Source organism: Protomyctophum parallelum (assembly GCF_964188405.1).
Source record: "Protomyctophum parallelum genome assembly, chromosome: 18".
NCBI classification, from domain to species: Eukaryota; Metazoa; Chordata; class Actinopteri; order Myctophiformes; family Myctophidae; genus Protomyctophum; species Protomyctophum parallelum.
Window position 1 is genome coordinate 25518310 of NC_139716.1, and position 21348 is coordinate 25539657.

A 21348-nucleotide genomic window follows, 5' to 3' on the forward strand; every position below is an offset into this window, starting at 1 on the left:
TCACACTATGGTCGTATATTCTGCGTATATTCGGGACCACTTGGCAGATAGTGTGAATGCTGCGTTCCGAGCAGATCACCCAACCGTTCCCGGGACCACATGGAGGTAGTCTCGGGACCGGTTGAAGTGTACTCTCATACGCTGCACTGTGAAAGCATTGAATACAGTTGAATGAAGTGTAGTCGGGTGTGGAAGAATCATCAAGGCCAATGTGAATCATGGCCAGGTAATCATATTCGGGGATAGATTGAATCAAATGGACTCGGTGTGAATCTGCCCTTTTTAAAGAACAACTACTGGAAAACTAATTGGTAGAAGCCTTGCCAGCTCAACAGAAAACCAATCATCTCATATAAGATATTTTACAATACATTTCTCGTGAACACCGTCCGTGTCAGAACTGGTTGAACACCTTCCCTGAAAAGCTTTTCCGTTGGACGACGATTGATTCCTCTTCGGAAATTTGAACGGGGCTGAATTACTGACCGTCTCTGCATGGGGTTATTGGAAGATTGTAGACCAGCTAGCCAGGCTGGCTGGCTTGAGAGACTATATAGTCCTTTTTTAAGGGAATAGTTAACCATGATGTGAGATGATCCAACTCCTGGTCTCAACACGTCCACTAGTCCTCACCCACCCACCACCACCAAGCAGACACAACACAGCAACCAAGATCACCGGGGAAGAAAGGGCCAGAGAGAGAGAGAGAGAGAGAGAGAGAGAGTGAGTGAGCGTGAGGCCGACCATGCATCCCCTTCCCCTGCTCCTCCTCCTCCTCCCCCTCCCCACTGCTCACTCCTCACACACCGACTCGCTCAGGTCCACGGCGCCGCCTCGCGTCAGCCTCCGCATCTTGCTGAAGTCGTGGTCGAGCCGCAGGTAGGAGAGCGAGGGGCCTCCCTCGCTGTGGGCCGCCAGGTCCTGGGGCTGCGTGTGCTCCGGCAGGGCCCTCATCTCCCCGCCGCTGCGCCAGTAGAGCGCGTAGCGCCCGGGGTCCGAGACGTCGAACGTGGCGGCGCACAGCTGCGCCAGCGCCTGGCTGCTCTCCCCGGCGCGCCACTGCAGGGTGCGCACCGCACTGCGCTCGCCGTCCTGGAAGAGTATCCGAACGCACCTCTGGGGAGAGAGAGAGAGAGAGATGATCAGATACATCAGTGGTTTTCAACCCGTTTCATTGATTGAAACATTTTTTTCAGGGGAATCCAATTGAGACCAAGGTCTCTTTTTCAATGGCGCCCTCGCCGCCCTGTATACAAACAAAGAACATTTACAGCAATGATTTTACGACAAACACAAGGTACAAAAAGATATAATACAAAAACACACATACGCCAGAAAACAGAATCAGAATCTTAAAAACGCATGTTACAAAAAGCAGGTGCATACGCCTTCTTCTAGTGTTCTTCTTGTAAATTAAGTAATACAAATGTTTAACAATAATTTAACTCTTGAGAGTGTAACATTAAATGGGTCCATTTGGTTTCATTTTAAGCTCTCAAGAGTTAATGATCTATAAGGGTTCATTTGGTTACCAACTACATAATTTAGCTGGGGACCACCTGGAACCACTGGTGGTCCCCAGACCACCGGTTGAAAACCACTGAGATACATGGAAAGAGAGAGATGGTCAGAGTGATGGAGATAACAATAGACACACAGATGTTTTATATTGACCAAAGGCAATATTGTACTCTGGAGATTCAAAATGGAGACCGATTGCGACATCAAGAACATAAACAAAATGGGGTCACGGTGGCACAGTCGGTAGTGCTGTCGCCTCACAGCTAGAATGTTCTGGGTGTGATTCCCACTGTGGATGCTGGGGCGTGTTTTCTCCTCAGCGTCATCAGTGCCCATACCCGAGGCCTTTCTGTGTGGAGTTTGCATGTTATCCCAGTGTCTCCTATAGGGTACGGTACCCTCACAAAAAACATGGAGTAATCCTGGTCTCTAAACTACCTCCCCCTGACCAGGGAAAAAGGAACTGCCGGAATAACGTGTTCCTTCCACGCGCTACGTCCGGCTGGGGAAACTCCCCCCTGTCGGGTGAAAAGAAGCAGCTTGGACTCCTCATGCATAGAAGGGAGCATGAGGTCAGTCCGCTGCCCCGCAGGTTGGCAGAGGAAGTGTAGCGCCCAGGATTACATTAGATAATTGACACTGGGTGAAAAAATGGGTTACAAAATCGTGGGATAAAAATTATTAAAGAACATAAACAAAATGAGTGAGAGTTAAAGAGACTTTGATATTGATGCCTTTGTCAATAGGCATACTGATTACTTTTACTTTTATGACGTTAAAACACATGGTATTAACAGACAGAGAGAGAGAGAGTGGGAGAGAGAGAGAGAGTGGGAGAGACACGTGAATTCATATATTACACACGTGCACAAACAGGGGTCAAGAGGCTTATGAAGGAAGGTCAAAAGAGGGGAGAGAGAGAGAGAGAGATGCAAATATTCAAAGTGCAGAGTCCTCTCATACACGTGCACGCGCGCACAGCATGTATATATTTTCTACGTCCGAGCATAGACATGGTAACGCCCCGCCTGCCTCTGATTGGCCTACCGACACTGCCAGCCCTGGCTTAGACGACACCGTATTTCTTCTCCCATCCACTTGCATTAAGTTGCTCAAAAGCGCACGAGGCGATTTCACTCCTCTTTCCGGGTAGGAACAGAGTGCATTCTGGCATGGATTGGGCCAAATCGTGAACGCGCTGTGTCGTTGACTATCATTGCGCCATTTGCACGCGTTCACGTAATGAAACAAAGCGTTCACGTGTCATGCCCCGATAAAATCAACGTGCGCAATGATATAAACGGACCAGTTCTGGCTCGAGCTGCACTACCAAATTCGGCCACTGTGTCCATTTGTCCTCAGGGTTTCCTCCCGGTGCCGTCTCTATTAATATATACTCTAAGGCCCTCATTTATCAATCGAGTGTAAAATCTGCCACAGATTCGAGTGCAGGTTTCGTAGTACACCCATGTTGCCACGGCATTTATAAAGTGATCGCAAACAGCTGATCCTTCCTTAATTTTGTTCTCACGTTAATAAATGTCACGGCTGAATTTGATCTGGCACGCCCTAAGAAATCAAGCCTCGCCCTTGTTTTTGCGACCTGAACCACTGCTATACGATCTGGAAACCATGGTTACCGTGCCTTTCTGCCCGCCTCACCCCCCTCTCTCATACACACACACACACACACATACACACACACACACAGACGCACACACGCACACACGCTGCACGCACACGCAACTTGCAAGCCCAACTAACTGGTGTGTTGTTAAATAAATAAACAACGAACACCTGCATGAATTAAATAAAGTTGTAGGCCTACCCTGTCTGTTTCCCTCTCACCTCGCTTGCCTTGCTGTCATGTCCACGCACGCACGCACCTACATGACACATCAACATCGCATTGCCATGAATGGAATACGTTTGGGCTGGCCTATATTAATTTTACCCATTCGTGCGCAGTGCACGGCGAAGGCGTGATACTGCGCACTGCTGTGATATTAAAGTCCTGTGGGTGAGTGTCAGTGATGCCTGCATGAGAGATAGGCTATCATGTCGTCAAGGCAGTCATAATCAACGTTTATGTAGTGATTTGATCATTGATGAACGAATCATAAACATATGGATGAAGGCTTGCTTGCATGTGTGCTGGTATGTGTTGGCGACGCACGCCGCGACCCCCGAAAATGATCACGCTTTTATCTGAACTGTCAAAACTGTCAAAACCTGTCTAAGCACTTATTTAAATGGTGAATGATTAAGCCCCTTACGCCTATAGCCTGCTAGTACTTACTACAAATAGGCAAGCTGTATGCTTGTCATTGTCACTTGGAAATAAAGGCGTGCAGTCCATTTATGCCTTTTTTAAAATAATATCATAATCACATATGACGCATCACCGCATGCGCTCCAAAGTGCGCTCGCATAACAAGGCCAGTAAAGCACTGTTTGATTAAGCACAAACTAATACATTGTAAACATGTTATATTGTTTTTAATTGCGCGATTTTAATTACTTGTAAAGTTGGAAATCTCTCTTTTGTTTTTTACATACACATACCGTTTTATATTAACATTTTAGGAGTGAAAACATATGTTTAAATGCCTGTGACAGCCTCTCAGCTGGTCAAACAATGCTGCTCCGCTGTTCTACTACAGAAAAACAGGTGAGGACAAAGCGTACGCCAGCTGCCGAGCAGACGTGGGTTTTGAACGTTGTCACGTTCAATTTCAAGCTTTGCCGGAAATGTTAAATGCCGAAAAGGTCGGTAATTTCGGCGTGCGCCCATATTTTGGCGTACGCACGGTTGATAAATGAGGGCATAAGTGCCAGCCTTACCAGAGTTTCCTCCGAGTTGGAAGATACATAAGGTTTCTTTTCGCAGATAAGTAAGCCTGGGACCAAGGCTACAAGGTTACTCCGTGGTGGGAAATAAATCAATAATACAAGTACGATACAATACAAGAGAATGACAGCTTGACACGCGCGACAGTAACTTTATTTTTGTAGAAGAGGCAAACTATTGTTTATGCCGTTGACCTGTTTATTTGTATACATGTGTAAACTTGAAACATTATTGTACTGTAAAAAGGTCTCTTTTCCCTTGATCTTTATATTTTTTAGTATAATAGTATTAGTTTACTATAATTAGATTAATACCTTGATCTTTATCTTTTTTAGTATAATAGTATTAGTTTACTATAATTACTAATTAGATTAATACACGATAATCAACACTAACACTTTAATTTAGAACACAGCCAAATCAAACCATAGTACATACGTGTTCAATCAATTATTCAATCAAAGCAAACGGCACAAACAATATTAGTTTGCCTGTTGCGTGTTGCCATTCTCTTATACTTGTATTATTTCCCACCACGGAGTAACCTCGCATCTCGAAGGACAGGCAAGACGGGCAGTGTCGGTAGGCTAATCAGAGGCAGGCGGGGCGTTACCATGTCTATGCTCGGACGTAGAATAGATATGCGCACGCCCGCGCGCACACACACACGCACACACACTACAATCCCATATATGACATAACAATTTTCCAGCAGATGTCACTGTTGAGGGATTTTTTGCCTGTTTTCATTGCATCTCAAAAGGCTTCAGAACACACAGAGAAAACCCCAGTCACAGAAAATCCACTGTGTGATCGAAGTTCGTGAGCACCAGAGACCTCCTGGTCAGTCAAACCATGAAAACAATTTCCAACCTATAAGCGCCCGATCTTCAAACTTCATGGTCTCTGTAAAGTATACAAATATAAATCTCTAACCAGAATGCAACAAAAGAAATGTCAATGTCGTTATGCAGAAAATTTAACGTTCCACGTTCGTTCACTAAGCCTTAACAAAACTAACACACAACATGATGCTGTTACATAACAGCCTGGCCACCCACAAAACGCCCGCACAACTCATACACGCACACATTAACACTGACCATTACACAAATCCCCAAGCTGGGGGTAAAAAAACCTTCCACACATATACAAATACAAACATTAAAAACACAGTACCTTCTTTCCCCTCCATGCTACCTTAGCCCCCCCCACACACACACTCACACACACACACACACACACACACACACACACACACACAACCCCCCCGCCTTCACACTTTCACACACACCTGTCCAATTACAGCATCTATCATCGACTAACACGCCACCGCCACTGCACTCATCAACAGGTGCGCGCACACACGTGCCAAAAACACACACACACACACACACACAGACAGAAAAAAATCAGCCTAAAAGCGTTTTTTAAACAACTTACAGAGTCACTCAGCTCCTCACCGTCCGAGTGCATATTGTGTTTGCCTGCCTCGATGTGTAGATGTGGCTCGATAAATTTCATGTTATCTGACCGCCCACTCCTCCATAGCACTTAGCTCGCACTGATCCCCGCCTGTGTCAGAGAGAGAGACGCTATCTGGCTGCCGGGCCAGCTCTATCGGGCTATTTGAAGCCAGCAAACAAAGACCGGAGAGGAGTTGTACCACGTGACAAAAAAATAAAAAAACAATACAAAAACCAGAAGCCGCTGTCTGTGGATGAGAATGCCATCCATTGGCATGTGTCATCCTGTCAGGCCATTAGAACCAAACGAAGGCCAGAGGAGTGGCGCGGCGGGGAAGAGCCAGGAGGGCACAGAGATGGGGCGTGCGCTCGTGTGTGTGTGTGTGTGTGTGTGTGTGTGTGTGCGCGTATTCGTGTGTGCGCGTGGTTAACAGTGTGCTATAAACCAATGAGCCCATCCGTGGATTACCCCTAAAGCTGATCCTCCAAAATGAATATTAAATTGTTGAATATAAGCGCGCAAAGTAAAGGATGAAACGGCAGGCAGTATTATGTTTTAAGTGTGATTACTAATATTGAACAGCATCACACATCACAGCCTTACCAAAATGTAGTAGTTTTGTTTCGTGTATAGCAAGCCAATCGGAGATCACCTCTTATTTCAAATGTACAATTTATAGACTTAATCCAGATTCCAGAGCGATTTACAGTAAGCAGGGCAAACATGAGGTAATACATCAAATGCATAGAAATAGTAATCTGGGATCACATAATGCAAACCAGGAACCTATCATCAGTCTTATCGATACATGCAGGTGACATCTAAGTTCGATCGATAGGCTAAAACTCGACCCCTGAGCCACAGAGTATGTCCCCTCTCCGTATCTGCAGAGTAAACACACTATCGCCCCTTAGTTGAGGAATCGTTGAAGAATGAAGGAGTTTACACGTGTGTGTGTGTGTGTGTGTGTGTGTGTGTTAACAGTATATAAAGTAGCCTTGCCAAGCCATGAGGCCCATAGGGCAGGAGCCTATCTCCTGTTTCTGTAGTGTGAGGCAGCTTGATGTACAAGTACACCCCCTGGACATTTTTAGAGTCTTTGGTATGACCCGGCCGGGGATCGAACCCCAACCTCCCAGTCGCAGGGCGGACACTCTAACCACAAGGCCACTGAGCTGGTTGTTAACAGTATATAGTTCTACTAATCACCTGACTGTGCTGGTTGTCCCTGTGGCTCTGGGCCTCCCGGCCTCGCCGGCGGCCCCACGCCCTCAGCGCCTCCTCGGCCTCTGGGTTCAGACGACCCGGGGAAGGCTGCTGCTCGCCCTCCGTACTCTGGAGCAAGCAAAGGCTGGAGTACACACTGGTCAGGTAGTAGCCGCCTGCAGGACACCATGGAGGAAAAACAACAACAGCAGCAGCAAGGAAGGAAGGTCTTCAAAACACACTCAAAAGCTAGATTTAATTAGAATAGATTAGATTAGTTTAGATTGGATTAGATCAGATTATTGGTCTCTATTGGTACATGTGGAAAGTGGAAACTGCTTTCAGTACAGGGTGGTGGAAAAGTACACCTGCTGTAAGACAATAAAAGCTGGGGATGCTGTGGGCGCTGCCTGGGGGCGTGTTCTCTCCTCCGTGTCATCAGTGCCCTTACCCGAGGTGGGGTTGGCGAAAGGGCCCTTTCTGTGTGGAGTTTGCATGTTCTCCCCTTTACCCTCACAGTGCATGCAGTAATCCTGGTCTCTAAACTGCCTCCCCCTGGCCAGCAGTCTGGGTGCCCAGGATTACAATTAGGTAATTGACAGCGTGGAAAAAATGGGTTGCAAAATGGTGGGATGCAGTTTAACACCACACTGGCTCCGGTACCTTCTCCACAGAGCCAGGAGGGCTCCAGCAGCTCCATCATGTACTCCACCTCCAGCAGGATGTGAGGCCGGTTACACTCCACGATCACACAGCACAGCCATGGCAGGAAGTCCCCACAGCTCCGCTCCTGTCCTGCACGCATGGGAGAAAGTTGTGTTGTTTTTGTTGACTGAAACGAAGATGAAAAATGTCCGTCGACTACCTTTTTTCACTGACACAAACGAAATGGAAACTAAATGAAAACTAAGCTATGATGACTAAAACTATGACTAAATGTATATTATATTGACAATTTCGTCAACAGACAAAAACTAGACTTAAATGTTAGGAAGGGACTAGTGGACAAGAGATCCAGTATAAGTCATTTTACACTTGGTTGCATGCTGAAAATAGCAGATCTACAAGCTCGCAATGCGTTGCAGAAAATCTGCCATTACGACGGCATCAAGGCCCGCCAAAATACATTTTAGTTGACTAAATCAACTGTAGACTTAGTCGACTAAAATCGCATGACATTTAGTCGACTTCGACTAAAACTAGACTAACACTAAAACATTCCAGGTGACTAAAATGTGACTAAAACTAAATGTAAACTATTCAAGAGTGACTATGACTAAAACTAAAATATTTTTTTGCTGCCAAAAACAACACTGCACTCCACTTGTCTATCACACAGCACAGCCATGGCAGGAAGCCCTCCCAGCTCCACTCCTGTCCTGCATACATCAGTCTCGCGTTACCAGACTTTTGCCTCTCGCCTCTCGCTTTCATCATACAGTCTGGAGCAATGGAAGAGCCGTCATGAGTAAAATATAAAGCGGAAGTGGAGCCTCCTCCCCACTTCCGTTTCGTCTTTACAGTCGCACAAATTTATCCTAATATGAATAGAAAGCATCTAAGCATATAACTTGTTGCTTAAAAAAAGCACAAGTTACATCTGTGCAGCATTTCGTTCATAATGTTCCGATTGTTGTTGTTAGGCCTACTCACGCCTATATGGGCCCTTATACGGAAGCGTCTAAAATCCAAGTTCATGCTCAATGCCATCTGTTTCCACATCATATTGTAGTAGGCTACAGTCAACGGTATCCTGTTAAATAATAGGCTGCTTATTAATGAAATGATCAACCGATCATGCCCTGTGCTTGTCCTTCAGCTGTGATTCTTGATCCAGTGCATCGGGATTAGCTCTGGATAAACGTGTGCGCACCCACTCACGCACGCACACACACTGTAATGGATATTTTAGAATGCCAAATATATGTGTTACGAAGGAACGAAGTGTCCCTCCGACATCACAACCGTGGTGTCAGAGGTGATGTCACCTCTGACATCCCGACATTATAAATATAAGCAGCCTAGCAGGTTTAAGGGTATAGAATTAAGTAACTCTAGTAACTCTAGTTTGTGACTTACTCACCTTTGACTATTGAACTTACAGTACATAGCCCGCCTCAAGAGCTCCCATTTCTATCCCTTACTACTAAGCTAAGGTGGGACCTCTCAGCTGTAATTCTCAGACCATATCAGGCTCTTGACTTTGAGCCTCGGTTACATACATTATTGTGTATTTCTCTGCCTTCCATTCAGTCTCTTTGCTCACCAATATGCTCATTCTGTTTCAACTGCAGCTGCCAATCTAACAGCTCATGTGACTTCTCCATGCTTGCTATCACTGTGTCAGCGAGTGTGTGTGCTTGTGTAGCTATTTGTGTGTCGCCCTTATCTTTGGGCAGATCCTTATATGAACATTTAGTATAGCCTCTCTGTTAAGACAAGACTATAAGAAGTGTCTGAGAATAGGGTTGGGGAGGCTTGTACTCAGAGGGGCTGCTTGAACAGGCCAGGAGGCTTATGTTCCTTACTGCTGTTATTCTGCTGATTCTTCTCAATACATTCTCAATACTTCACCCTGAAGAACTTTGTCAATCCTTCATCTTTGGAAGATTATTTAATCTACAACAACACACACCAACAACCTCTCGATAAATAAATAAAAACCTTTCTTTTGGTTAGTGTGTTGTTATGCATAATGTTTTTGCCCTGCAGCACTTTGAGATTTGTTTCAAATGAAAAGTGTACTAAAAATTAGGGCTGTCAAAGTTAACGCACTATTAACTAGTTAACTCACAATCCTTTTAATGGTACTAATGTTTTTAATGCGCGATTAACTCACTGTGAAGTTTGACAGAATGGTTGAGAGACGCATGCATGTGAATGCAGGCAGTCAGTGAGCCCTGCCTCTCTCCCCCTCTCTCTCTCTCCCAGTGAGTCTACACAATTAGAAAACTTAGAAAAAATGTTATTTTGATCAACATGGCCTGTTATCTCTCGTAATGGTACCATTGGCCAACATCAATACAGTTCTTTAGTTTGGGTCTGGAAGGCTAAATCTCATCAAATGGTGGTCCGTGGCTCAAATGCAGAATAAATAATGGGCCTTGATATGAAAAATCTTGAAAACCACTGATTTAAGGTATATTTAGAACGTATACAAAATATGCTATTAATTTGCGATTAATCACAGTTAACTATGGACAATCATGCGATTAATCGAGTTAAATATTTTAATCGATTGACAGCCCTACTAAAAATAAAATCTGATTATTACTGAACCTCCTACACTGTACAGAACCACAGCATAAAAAAAATAACATCCACTCTTACTGTTACTCCCTCATTGACTAAATATTTCTGGCTCTGTGAATATTAATTTATGCAAACAGAACGGGTCTAGCAGTACACCCAGCACCGCTGCTCATCACAGCAAAGTGATTTCAGGTTTCAGCAAGTGGTCAACTTGTGTGCGTGTGTGTGTGATAATTGCGCTGAAAACCTTGACCCGTCCGTCCGCTTTTGACGCTTTTGCGTGACGCTGTTAATTCAATTAATTTACTCATGAGTGCTGAAATTGTGAAATGGAAACTGTCGGACGACCAAAAACCCCAGCGGGGGGTTCCTGTGTTGCGTTACCTTTTTCGACGGAAGCATCAGCTGTATCTAGTCTCGTACCGGGCCCTGCAAGCTGCGGGCCGTGGAGCTTAAGCTCCAGTAAATTGTTAATCCGGGCCTACCTTTGACCAGGCACGCTTATGGCCACTCACCGTGCGGCGAGGAGGACCCCATGGCGTCGTGGACACACTTGCACAGCTGCAGCAGCAGGAGGACCTTGTCGACGGGCGAGTGCGTCCGCTGCATCAGCGCCAGCTTCCGTCTCGCTCTCTCCACCTGCTGGCGGTGTCCGGCGGCGCCGTCCGGGACCCCCGCTGACCCCCGCACGCCCAGCCGCGCCTCCGTGGCCCCTCCTCCTCCTCCCATGTGGCGGAGCAGGCCCTGCGCCAGCCGCTGCGTGGAGCCGTCACGGTGGTGCAACGCACTGAGAGCCTGGCTGAGAGGGGCCCTCAGGGGCCGCAGCACACAGCTGAACATGGCCCTCTCCAGAGCCAGGTCTACACAGACGGGAGGCGTACTTTGGTTAGACATAGCATTGGTTAGAGCAGGGGTTAGAGTTGGTTAGAGTATTGGTTAGACATAGCATTGGTCCGACTGGATTAAGGTTGGTGAGGGGTGAGTTAAAACGACCGGATTAAGGTTGATGAGGGTTGTGTTAAAACGACTGGATTACGGTTGGTGAGGGGTGTGTTAAAACGACCGGATTAAGGTTGGTGAGGGGTGCGTTAAAGCGACCGGTTTAAGGTTGGTGAGTTAAAACGACCGGATTAAGGTTGATGAGGGGTGCGTTAAGACGACCGGATTAAGGTTGGTGAGGGGTGCGATAAGGGTTGGGAGAGGGTTAAGGTTAGGTTTAGGTGTTCTGCGCCGTGGGAGGTTAGGGTTAGGGTGAGGGTTTGAGATATCGGACCAATGGTTGCTCAGGGGTAGAGTGGCCGGATGGCAACCGCAAGGTTGCCAGTTCGAACCCAGGCTCCCCCAGAGTTAGTGACGAAGTGTCCTTGAGCAAGACGCTGAACCCCTAATTGGTGCCTTGCATGGTTTCCTCCACCATTGGTGTGTGAATGTGTGAATGGGTGAATGTAATCTATGTAAATGCACCATTTATAGATAGATAGATACATACAGTGTATTACACACAGTGCACACACATACATAAATAATACTGTCTGTATATGCGTATATATACAAACACATAAACAGAGTATATGTGTATCCTACTATACATGCGCAAAATCTCTGTCTGTGTGTGTCCATCCATCGTATCCCGAAAACCTTCCGACCGACCAGATTTAGCAGATTTAGTTTTTTCTGGCAATTTAACCTACTTGTGTAGTCTGTTACTCGTGACTCTTTTTTGTGTTAATTCTTTTTGGAATAATTTTGAATTATGACGAAGAAGTTTGAGAATTACTGATTTAAAGGGCATGTGTAGAATCGGCCTCAGGTCGTTAAATTTGCCTTGTAGGTGGACGGTGTGTGGATTAATTGGACATCACAAACGTAAACCAGATTGCTGCAAAGTCCTGAAAATCTAGAATACATTCAAAACCCTGTCAGGTGAAAAGAAGCGGCTTGGACACCTCATGCATAGAAGGAAGTACGAGGTCAGCTCTCCCCGGGTTGGCAGAGGGAGAGCCCAGGATTACATTAGATAACAGTGATGCCGTCTTCAGGGTGACATGATTGAGTGTGTTTTGCATGCCCGTCACTACTGCAGTTGTCATGGACACTTGTAAATGGCACCGTCGTCCCATGTAGGTTAAAATCTGTCTGAGCTCATGTGCCAATGATGAGGTTTCTACGATGGCCAAGATGTGGGACGTGCTGATAATAGCAGAAGGCCTTTTTTTCTTTCCACCCCGCAGGCAGCTAAAGTTTTGTTTCCATGGAAATATTCACAATATTCAGTCTAATCCAGATATACAGAGGGATATTTGGAACAGGAAAAAATATGAAAATTAGGTTCAAAATAGCTTTTCATGACTGCGGCCTGCCCTTCACTGAGAGGTGAACGATGGATGACATGTAAGGAGCTCCACTCTGTATGCTGTGTGCACTTGTAGATCTGCTATATTTTTCACTAGTTTGGGTCCAGGAGCAAACGTAATTTCTTTCTTTTGGGTCTTGAGTTTAACCCATTCGCATTGTGTTATACTTTAGCTGTTGAAAAATAGCAGATCTACAAGCTCATATAGCTCAGATCTACAAGCTCGAGCTTGTAAATCTGCTATTTTTTAAGAATCGTGAAAATGTGGTGCAAATCTTTTGAATATATATTATTTCAGAGCGAACGTTTTTAACTCAAATCTTTGCTTCTGGGGAGGTCCCTGGAACTACATATTTTGAGATGGGTGTCGGAGGCCAAATACAGATAATTCTAGGGGAGCTTGACATGAATTGGTTGAGAACCACTGACATAGAAACATGATTTAAAAGACATTTAGTAGAATCGAGCCTCAGGTCTAATTAAACAGTTTGGTAAACCACTGCTGTAGAGCGTTCCAATTAAAACATGACCATTACAGAGTGTGTAACTCTGAGCGATTCAAGTTGGGAATGTACAAATTACTCTTATTATGTAGAATGTCCCATTGTGAGCTTGTAGATCGGCTATATTTTCAAGTGGCCGAAATGTATATAGTGCTGAAGTGGTTACTGTATGTTATGTGGTAATAATCAAAAGTTTTCAAATAATTGTAGTGGAGTAAAAGTACAATATGTGGAGTAGAAGTAAAAGTATAGAAAATTGGAAATATTCCAGTAAAGTAATAGTACCTCAAAATTGTGCTTAAGTACAGTACTTGAGTAAATGTACTTAGTTTCTGAGAAACAGAAATTATCTAACTATTTATTATTTAGACTTTTCCAATTCTACAAACATAGTTACATAGAATATGAATGGCACGCACGCACGCACGCACGCACGCACGCACACACACAAAATGGCCAGTCCTGAACAAAGCATGCAGGTAAAAAGTGTCCAGTGTGCACTCTTCTAGTCAGCGTTACCATCCTTCACTACTCAGTATCACCTCCTCCTCCCCTCCTCTGCGTTCCTGCTTCCCTCTGTTCTCATCAGCCTCTCTCCACCCCCTGCTTCTCTCTCTCTCTCTCTCTCTCTCCACTTTCCTTACGTGATCAATCATTCATGCACTCCATTCGCACTCCATGTTTCTCTACCTCTGTCACCCTTTCATCTTTCACTAATTATCTTTCTCTCTTTACCTTGTCTATTTCTTCTGTCTTTACTTGTCTTTACTATTTATTGTCTCCACCAGGCCGAAGGCATGTGGGGAGAGTATGTTTTGCACTCCGTCCGTCCGTGTGTCCGTCCGTCCGTGTGTGTGTCCGTCCGTCCGTCCGTCCGTGTGTCCGTGAGCAGCTAGTCTCGGCTACCGTTAATCCGGTCGATGCCAAATTTTGCACACACACTCCCTGGATGCCAACGATGAACCTCTGCCCCAAACTTTCCAGAACGGCCTGTTATAGCGCCACCAGGAGGCCGCTTTGTGCAAAACAAGTTTTTGCACAGTACACCTACAGATTTTGTCCAAACATCACGCAAATTGGTACACAGTCTCTCTAGAGCCATTCAACGAAACCTGTCTTTCAGATTTCTCAGACTCCATCCTGATTGGTTAAGATTGGCTTCCAAAGTTCACAGGAGTGCTCAGTTTCAAACAAAATGCTGCAAATCATGAACACATCGCGTGATTTCCGTGAAATTGTGCACCCACATTCCCACTAGGCCGAGGACAAAATGCCACATGAACAATTACAACTCAGACTCAAGGTGGCGCTATAACTGGCCGAAAAGTGTTTTTACCTCTAACTGCACGGATCTGTGGATAACTTTGTATGCCAACTCCCTAGAGGCCAAGGAAAAACCTTTGCCTGGAATTTTTCACATCTGCTCTTTATAGCGCCACCAGGAGGCCGACATATGTAAAACACATTTTCTATTATTACTCCTTCAGATTTTATCCAAATTTCACGCAAATCGGTATACACTATCTCCATAGTCATGTGATCAACACGGAGCGGCACCATTTCCCATCTTCCATCCTGATTGGCTAAGATTGGCTTCCAAAGCTCACACGATTCGTCCATTTCGAAAAAAGCCCACAAATCACAAACACAGTGTGCAATTTCCCTTAAATTATACACGCACATTTTCACTAGGCCGAGGACGACATGCCACAATTTATTCCTCAAAATCAGCCTCACGGTGGCGCTATAACAGGCCAATTCCTGTTTTTAGCTATAACTGCATCGATCTGTATACAACTTATGTATGCACACATGGAAAAACATTGTACCTGCATCCCTCCAACACGAACCTCCGGCCCAAATCTTCCTCAACAGCCTGTTATAGCGCCACCATGAGGCCACAACCTGACCTGCCCTGGTGGAGACCTGTGCCGATTGGCACTTTGTCTAGTTCTGTCTCTCTCTCGCTCTCTCTCTCTCTCTCTCTCTCAGCAACACAATACATGTAATAAGACAAGTATACCAAGGGCCCTATCTATCCCTAAACTTATTTGCCATTTTTACTATTTTGAAAAACATTTTAAAATAGTTAAACCGACGTGTCGATCTACATAGATCGGCGATTTGAACTAAATAGTAAAAAAAAGGCAAATAAGTTTAGCCATAAGGCGTAAGATATATAGGCCAACATTTATAGACCTAAACAAGTTCCTATTGTAGGTCATATATTTATAGACCCTTATATGGTCCATAGACCGGGGGTCCCCCATGCAGTGCTCTATATACTTGGCCCCCTCAAAGCTTGCTTACGATGCATTGTGAGCTTATATAGGGCCGCTATATTTTCGCTGAATGTTCGCCTATTTATTTTTGCTGAATGTCCGACCGTCTGTTATGACATGCCCAGAATTGGCACGTTGCGGCTCATGTGGTTAAAACACTGTATCTCTGTGCTTTTTTTGCAAACCGTTAATAAACTAAGTATTCATTCATTCAATCAATCAATCAAAAAGCATTCTATATTTCCAATACAATCTCAATGTTTTGCCAATCATTTTTGGGGGTTTGGGCACTTTGCAACATCCTCACGGCTAGAGATGCACAATATAACCGGCAGCGTTTCAGAATCGGCCATACCGGCCATAAAAGTACCATATCGGATCGGTCTCAAAATAAGTCATTATTTTCAAGGATATTGATGACGCAATAATAATGTGACCGTCAATGGCTAAATTCTACATTTCATTTGTGTACTCATCTCATTCAGTCAGTAGTGAAAACAGACACTTGGAAAAAGAATATATTTATTGATTGATTGAATACTTTATTAGCAGTCTTTTTATGGAAGAATCTGTATCGGCAGATATGACGGCCATGATTATATAATCGTGCACCCCCCCTACTCACGGCCCACTAGTGGCCCCGGGGCCTCCGTTTGGGAGTCTCTGCTCTATCTATTCTATCCCTCCCTCCCTCTCTCCCCCCCTCCCTCCCTCTCTCTCTCATCCCTCCGTCCCTCTCTCTCTCTCATCCCTCCCTCCCTCTCTCTCTCATCCCTCCCTCCCTCTCTCTCCCCCTCCCTCCCTCTCTCTCTCTCATCCCTCCCTCCCTCTCTCTCTCTCATCCCTCCCTCCCTCCCTCTCTCTCTCTCATCCCTCCCTCCCTCTCTCTCTCTCCCCCTCCCTCCCTCTCTCTCTCTCATCCCTCCCTCTCTCTCTCTCCCCCTCCCTCCCTCTCTCTCTCATCCCTCCCTCCCTCCCTCTCTCTCTCTCTCTCTCTCTCCCTCCCTCCCTCCCTCCCTCCCTCCCTCCCTCCCTCCCTCCCTCCCTCCCTCCCTCTCTCATCCCTCCCTCTCTCTCTCTCCCTCCCTCCCTCCCTCCCTCCCTCCCTCCCTCCCTCCCTCCCTCTCTCTCTCTCTCTCTCCTCCCTCCCTCCCTCTCTCTCTCTCTCTCTCTCTCTCTTCTCTCTCTCTCTCTCTCTCTCCCCCCCTATCTCCTCCCTCCCTCCCTCTCTCATCCCTCCCTCTCTCTCTCTCTCCTCTCTCTCTCTCTCTCTCTCTCTCTCTCTCTCTCTCTCTCTCCCCCCCTATCTCCTCCCTCCCTCCCTCCCTCTCTCTCCCTCCCACCCTCTCTCATCCCTCCCTCCCTCTCTCTCCCTCTCTCTCTCTCTCTCTCCCCCTCCCCCTACCTCCTCCCTCCCTCTCTCATCCCTCCCTCCCTCTCTCTCCCTCTGAATCGTGCTGCTCTTCAAGTGAGCGTGGGACTGTGATATCTTTTTATGATAAATGATGGGGAGAGAGACGAGAGGAGGGAAGAGAAAAAAGACCAAACGAGAATGCAAATGTGTGACGCCGACGCATCGCAAGATAAATCAGAGCTTTGCGGCGGACCACCATTCACTGCTATATACTGAAGCCTCCTCTCCTCAAAGCAGGCCATCTATCAGCACACACACACACACACACACACACACGCAAACACGCACGCACGCACACACACACACACACACACACACACACACACACACAGGTTTGTATTACTATTCTTGTGAGGAACATCAACATTTTAGGACGGCAATTTTATGAATGCCATATATAGATTTTTGTTTCAGTAATTTACCATAAGCCTAAAGCCGAACAATAGCAGATCTACAAGCTCACAGTGCATGCCAGTTTTCTGAAAAACCATGTTGTTTCTATATCAGTGGTTCTCAAACTATTTCATGTCAAGGACCCCAGAAATTATATGTAATTGGCCGCCGACCCCCATCTCAAAATATGTTGTTCCAGGGACTCCCCCACCCAGAAGCAAAGATTTTAGTTAAAAATATATATATTCAAAGATTTGCACCACATTTTCAAGATTTCTCAAAAATAGCAGATCTACAAGCTCGTAGTGCGGCACTCGGTGCCGGGCTATGAGCTTGTAGATCTGCTATTTGTCAATAGCCAAAGTATAACATAATGCTTAAAACACCAAAAGGGGTTCCCGTCCATGAATGGGTTAAAGATCTTTTATTTATCCATAAACCTATTTATCATATTCTGCTATATACTGGATGTTTGGTCCTCACTAGTATAGCAAGACGCACGCACGCACGCACGCAGAACACACCCACATACTGTACACCCACAACCTACTACTACACACACACACACACGCACAAGTACATGCACACAATAGGCACAGATGTACATCCAACCAAATTAAATGCATATACAGTATGTGTGCAAGCGTGCACGTGCATGAGTGGATACTGTAAAATCCCTCAGTGTAAACGTAACTGAAATATAACCCATTAGAACCGTGAAAGCATCTGTGACGTTTTACATTTTAACCACTTTAACCATTATTCCATACTATGTGGCTAATAGCATGCTTGTACTGTAGATACATGCTTGTAGATCTGCAATTTTTTGTAATCATGAAAATATATATTTATTTTACATTTCTTAACTCAAATCTTTGCTTCTGGGGGTCCCTGGAACAAAGTATTTTGAGGTGGGGGTCCGTGGCCAAATACATATAATTTTGGTGGTCCTTGATACATATGGATAAGTTTGAGCACCACTGATATATACTGTTGGAAATTTTGAATGCATTTGTAGAAACTGCCTCAGATCTCATTGGATTAATGCAGGATTTTCCTGCACGCATAAATACAAGCACATATGAGCACGCACATTGATCAAAATGACAATTATTTTACAAGCTCTAATTGTGTTGACTTCTCATTAAATTAAGTAGCCTAATGGCCTAACAATAATTTAACTTTTGAGAGCGTAAAAAACAATTGACACTTTAGTTATATGATATCTATAAGGGTCCATTTGGTTACCAACTCTCCATCATTTAGCTGCATGGGGACCACCTGGAACCTCCTCAAGGTCCACTGGTTGAAAAACCACTGCTATTCAGCAAAGAAAAGACGACTGTGTCGTTTTCCACTTCCACAGACCTGCACAGTCGACGTCCACACATAGACATCAAAGGGGGCTTCAGCCCCTGCCTTTTTACCCGTCTATAAAACAACTGCCCTCTCCAGACCATGAATGCAGCATTTACTATGGTGGAAGAAATGCAAATGCAGCGGTGGCCGAAGGGTTTGCGGAGCGGTCTTACCACCGCTGAAGTGCCCTTGGACAAGGCATTGAACCCCTACCATGAAATGTTCTATGAGCAGGGCCTGGCTGTAAACAAGTTCTTGAGCTTAGTCCAGTTACCCTGGGTAAACATAGTACCTTTCCTTTTTTTCCCCCTCCTCTCCATGCCATTCCGGGAAGGCATCATTCAGGAGAAATGCTTTTTTCTCTGAACTTGAATGCAGAATTTTGCGCTGAACAAATTTGTTTAGAAATCCATGTCGTTACACCGGCATCTCTCCACTATAGCTAAAAGAGTGCTGGGTTGCGCCTCGAAAATAGCTGATCTACAAGCTCATCTTGTCCTAAAGTGCCCTCTTACGGGATTTCAGCCCCTGCCTCTCTAACACTCTCTGCACGCCCCTGGACCTGCATCCCCTCTCTCTCTCTCTCCATATCCGGCTGCTCTGATTGGTGTGTATACCGCTTACAGTACACAATACAATCTAAAAAGAAATATTGTTTTTTTGTTTTTTTTTACAGTTGCTTAGTTACACACTAAAAGCATAACTAAAAGCATAACTAAAAATAACATGCAGTATAATAATGAAACCCTGACACTCCAGGAGCAGAACCTCAGTCTGCAACAAAACTATATAAAGCACATTCTCAGCACTCACGTTTGCAGAGATTTCCTCATTTTCCTTTCACATCTTGTGTTTACCTGTGGTTCGTACTGTACTCTACTGTACCTACTGTATGTGTGGATGGATCTACCACTTGTACATACTGTTGTTTGTAGTACGCTAGCTATTCATACACGTATATGACTATATGTACTGTAGATATATTTGATTTGCTGTTCTCTTTGGCCTTTTGTCTTTGCCGTTAGATTTTTCTCCTTACCCCCCCCCCTTCTCCCCCCCCCGCCGCCTTTTCTTCTGAAAACAACAAAAATGATGGATGTGCCTTAATTCTTCCATTTTTACATAGACAACGCGACAATTTTTCACAGCACAGGACCAGATGTAGTCAGAGCACAGATGAGATGCATTGTCATGTGGGGACAATTGTTATGATACTGTACGAAAGCAGTTTCAACAGCAAGCACAATTTTCAGTCCCATACCACCTCCCACGGTAGTTTCCCTTCCTTAACCCCATTATGTAAGGTATTTTTTCTTTTCCCTGTGTGCCGGCGGAAGGTTTACGATCTCCAGCCCTCTCAAAACTCACACAGCATCTTTTCGCTTTAGCTTTGCTTTGGAGTTGATTTGATGAAATTCTATTAAAACTATTATGGAACACACTGTATTGCGCCATTAGCATAAGTCAGACATCAAACGTACTACATTTCTGCATGGTGTGAAATGGGGACGAGGGACCCCCACGAAAAGACCAGCCCCAAAAGTCGGAAGAATGTGCCCTTTTCTAGGGGTTAATTGGGTACCCCATTCCACCTCAGTGCTCTCTGTACCAATTCATTCATTTGACAAGATATAGTGACACAGAGTGAGGAAACCCAGCACCTTGTCACCCTCCCAGTTATACAGATTATTTCTAAGCTGTCAGCAGTGATTAAATTTATCACTGGCCCATTGGAAAATAGACACCACATCAGCAAGTTCACCTCATTCACTCCATACCAAGTATGGTGTGAATGTAAGTATCATTTACACTTGATGCGGCTTATTCATAGATACATGTTTATTGTGGCTACTTGGATGCAATGTGGGGGGGTTGTGGGTGGTGAAGGGTGTTATTAATTCTTAAGTACTCTTAATACTTAAGTACCAATTAAAGTAAATTAATAAGTAGCCTACTAATATTTTCAAAATATTTACTGTCAAGCTTTTTTATTAAGTTACAACGCGTCACATTGTAGATCAGCTTTTCTTTTTCTTCTTCGAATGGCCAAAGGTGGTTACTCTAGGTTTGTGTATTATACAATCTGCAAAGTAACACGTGACTAAAGCTGTCAAATACTGTATGAAGTAATTAAAACATGGAAAGTAAAGTAAAAGTACCTCCCCACTGCATGTGCATTGCGAGCGCTGCACTTCATTTTATAGTATAGGCTATTGGAGTAAATGGTACTATGGTTGCTTCTTTGCAACACATAGGCTAATCATGAAACAGCCCCACGTGCACTAATTGCTACAGTGCAGAGGGAGGGACATGAGTTGATATTAATGGTCTTAACTCAAAATGTATACATCACACATGAGCTTTGATCTGTATCGTAATAAATGTGGCCACAGTAGTGACTTCACGAACACAAGGGTCATTCCTCCTCTCTAGCAAAGACCATTGATGTGTATTGGAAAAGCTCAGTGGCGTGCACGGATAGACACTAGGGGGTGCTAGAGCACCACCTGCCCTTGCCCTCTGGACAGCAATGCCCTTAAAAAAAACAAGAAACATACTGTACAGTATGTGGACCATGGTGACATTGATCAATTATTGATAAAAAAATATATATATATATATTATTTATGACCCAAAATCTATAAATCTCACACTATTTAGGCAACCGGCCGGTTCCACATGCTGCACAAGGTGCCCTTTTTTCACTTGCACCTCCATCTAAATGTCACTGGAAAAGCTGAAAAGAC

The 21348-nt window shown here is 44.8% G+C and overlaps 1 protein-coding gene across 1 annotated transcript in view; it reads right to left on the reverse strand.

Annotated features, from left to right (window-relative positions):
- Positions 1-792: 792 nt before the first annotated feature.
- The window catches only part of rin1b (Ras and Rab interactor 1b), a gene marked incomplete at both ends in the record, with an annotated part of 54140 nt that continues 33584 nt past the window's right edge, over positions 793-21348 (reverse strand). Inside the window, 4 exons of the mRNA XM_083789484.1 lie at positions 793-1116; positions 7049-7221; positions 7709-7840; positions 10813-11157. Of these exons, the coding sequence (XP_083645610.1) occupies positions 793-1116; positions 7049-7221; positions 7709-7840; positions 10813-11157 (974 nt within the window). The remainder of the gene's footprint in view (positions 1117-7048; positions 7222-7708; positions 7841-10812; positions 11158-21348) is intronic.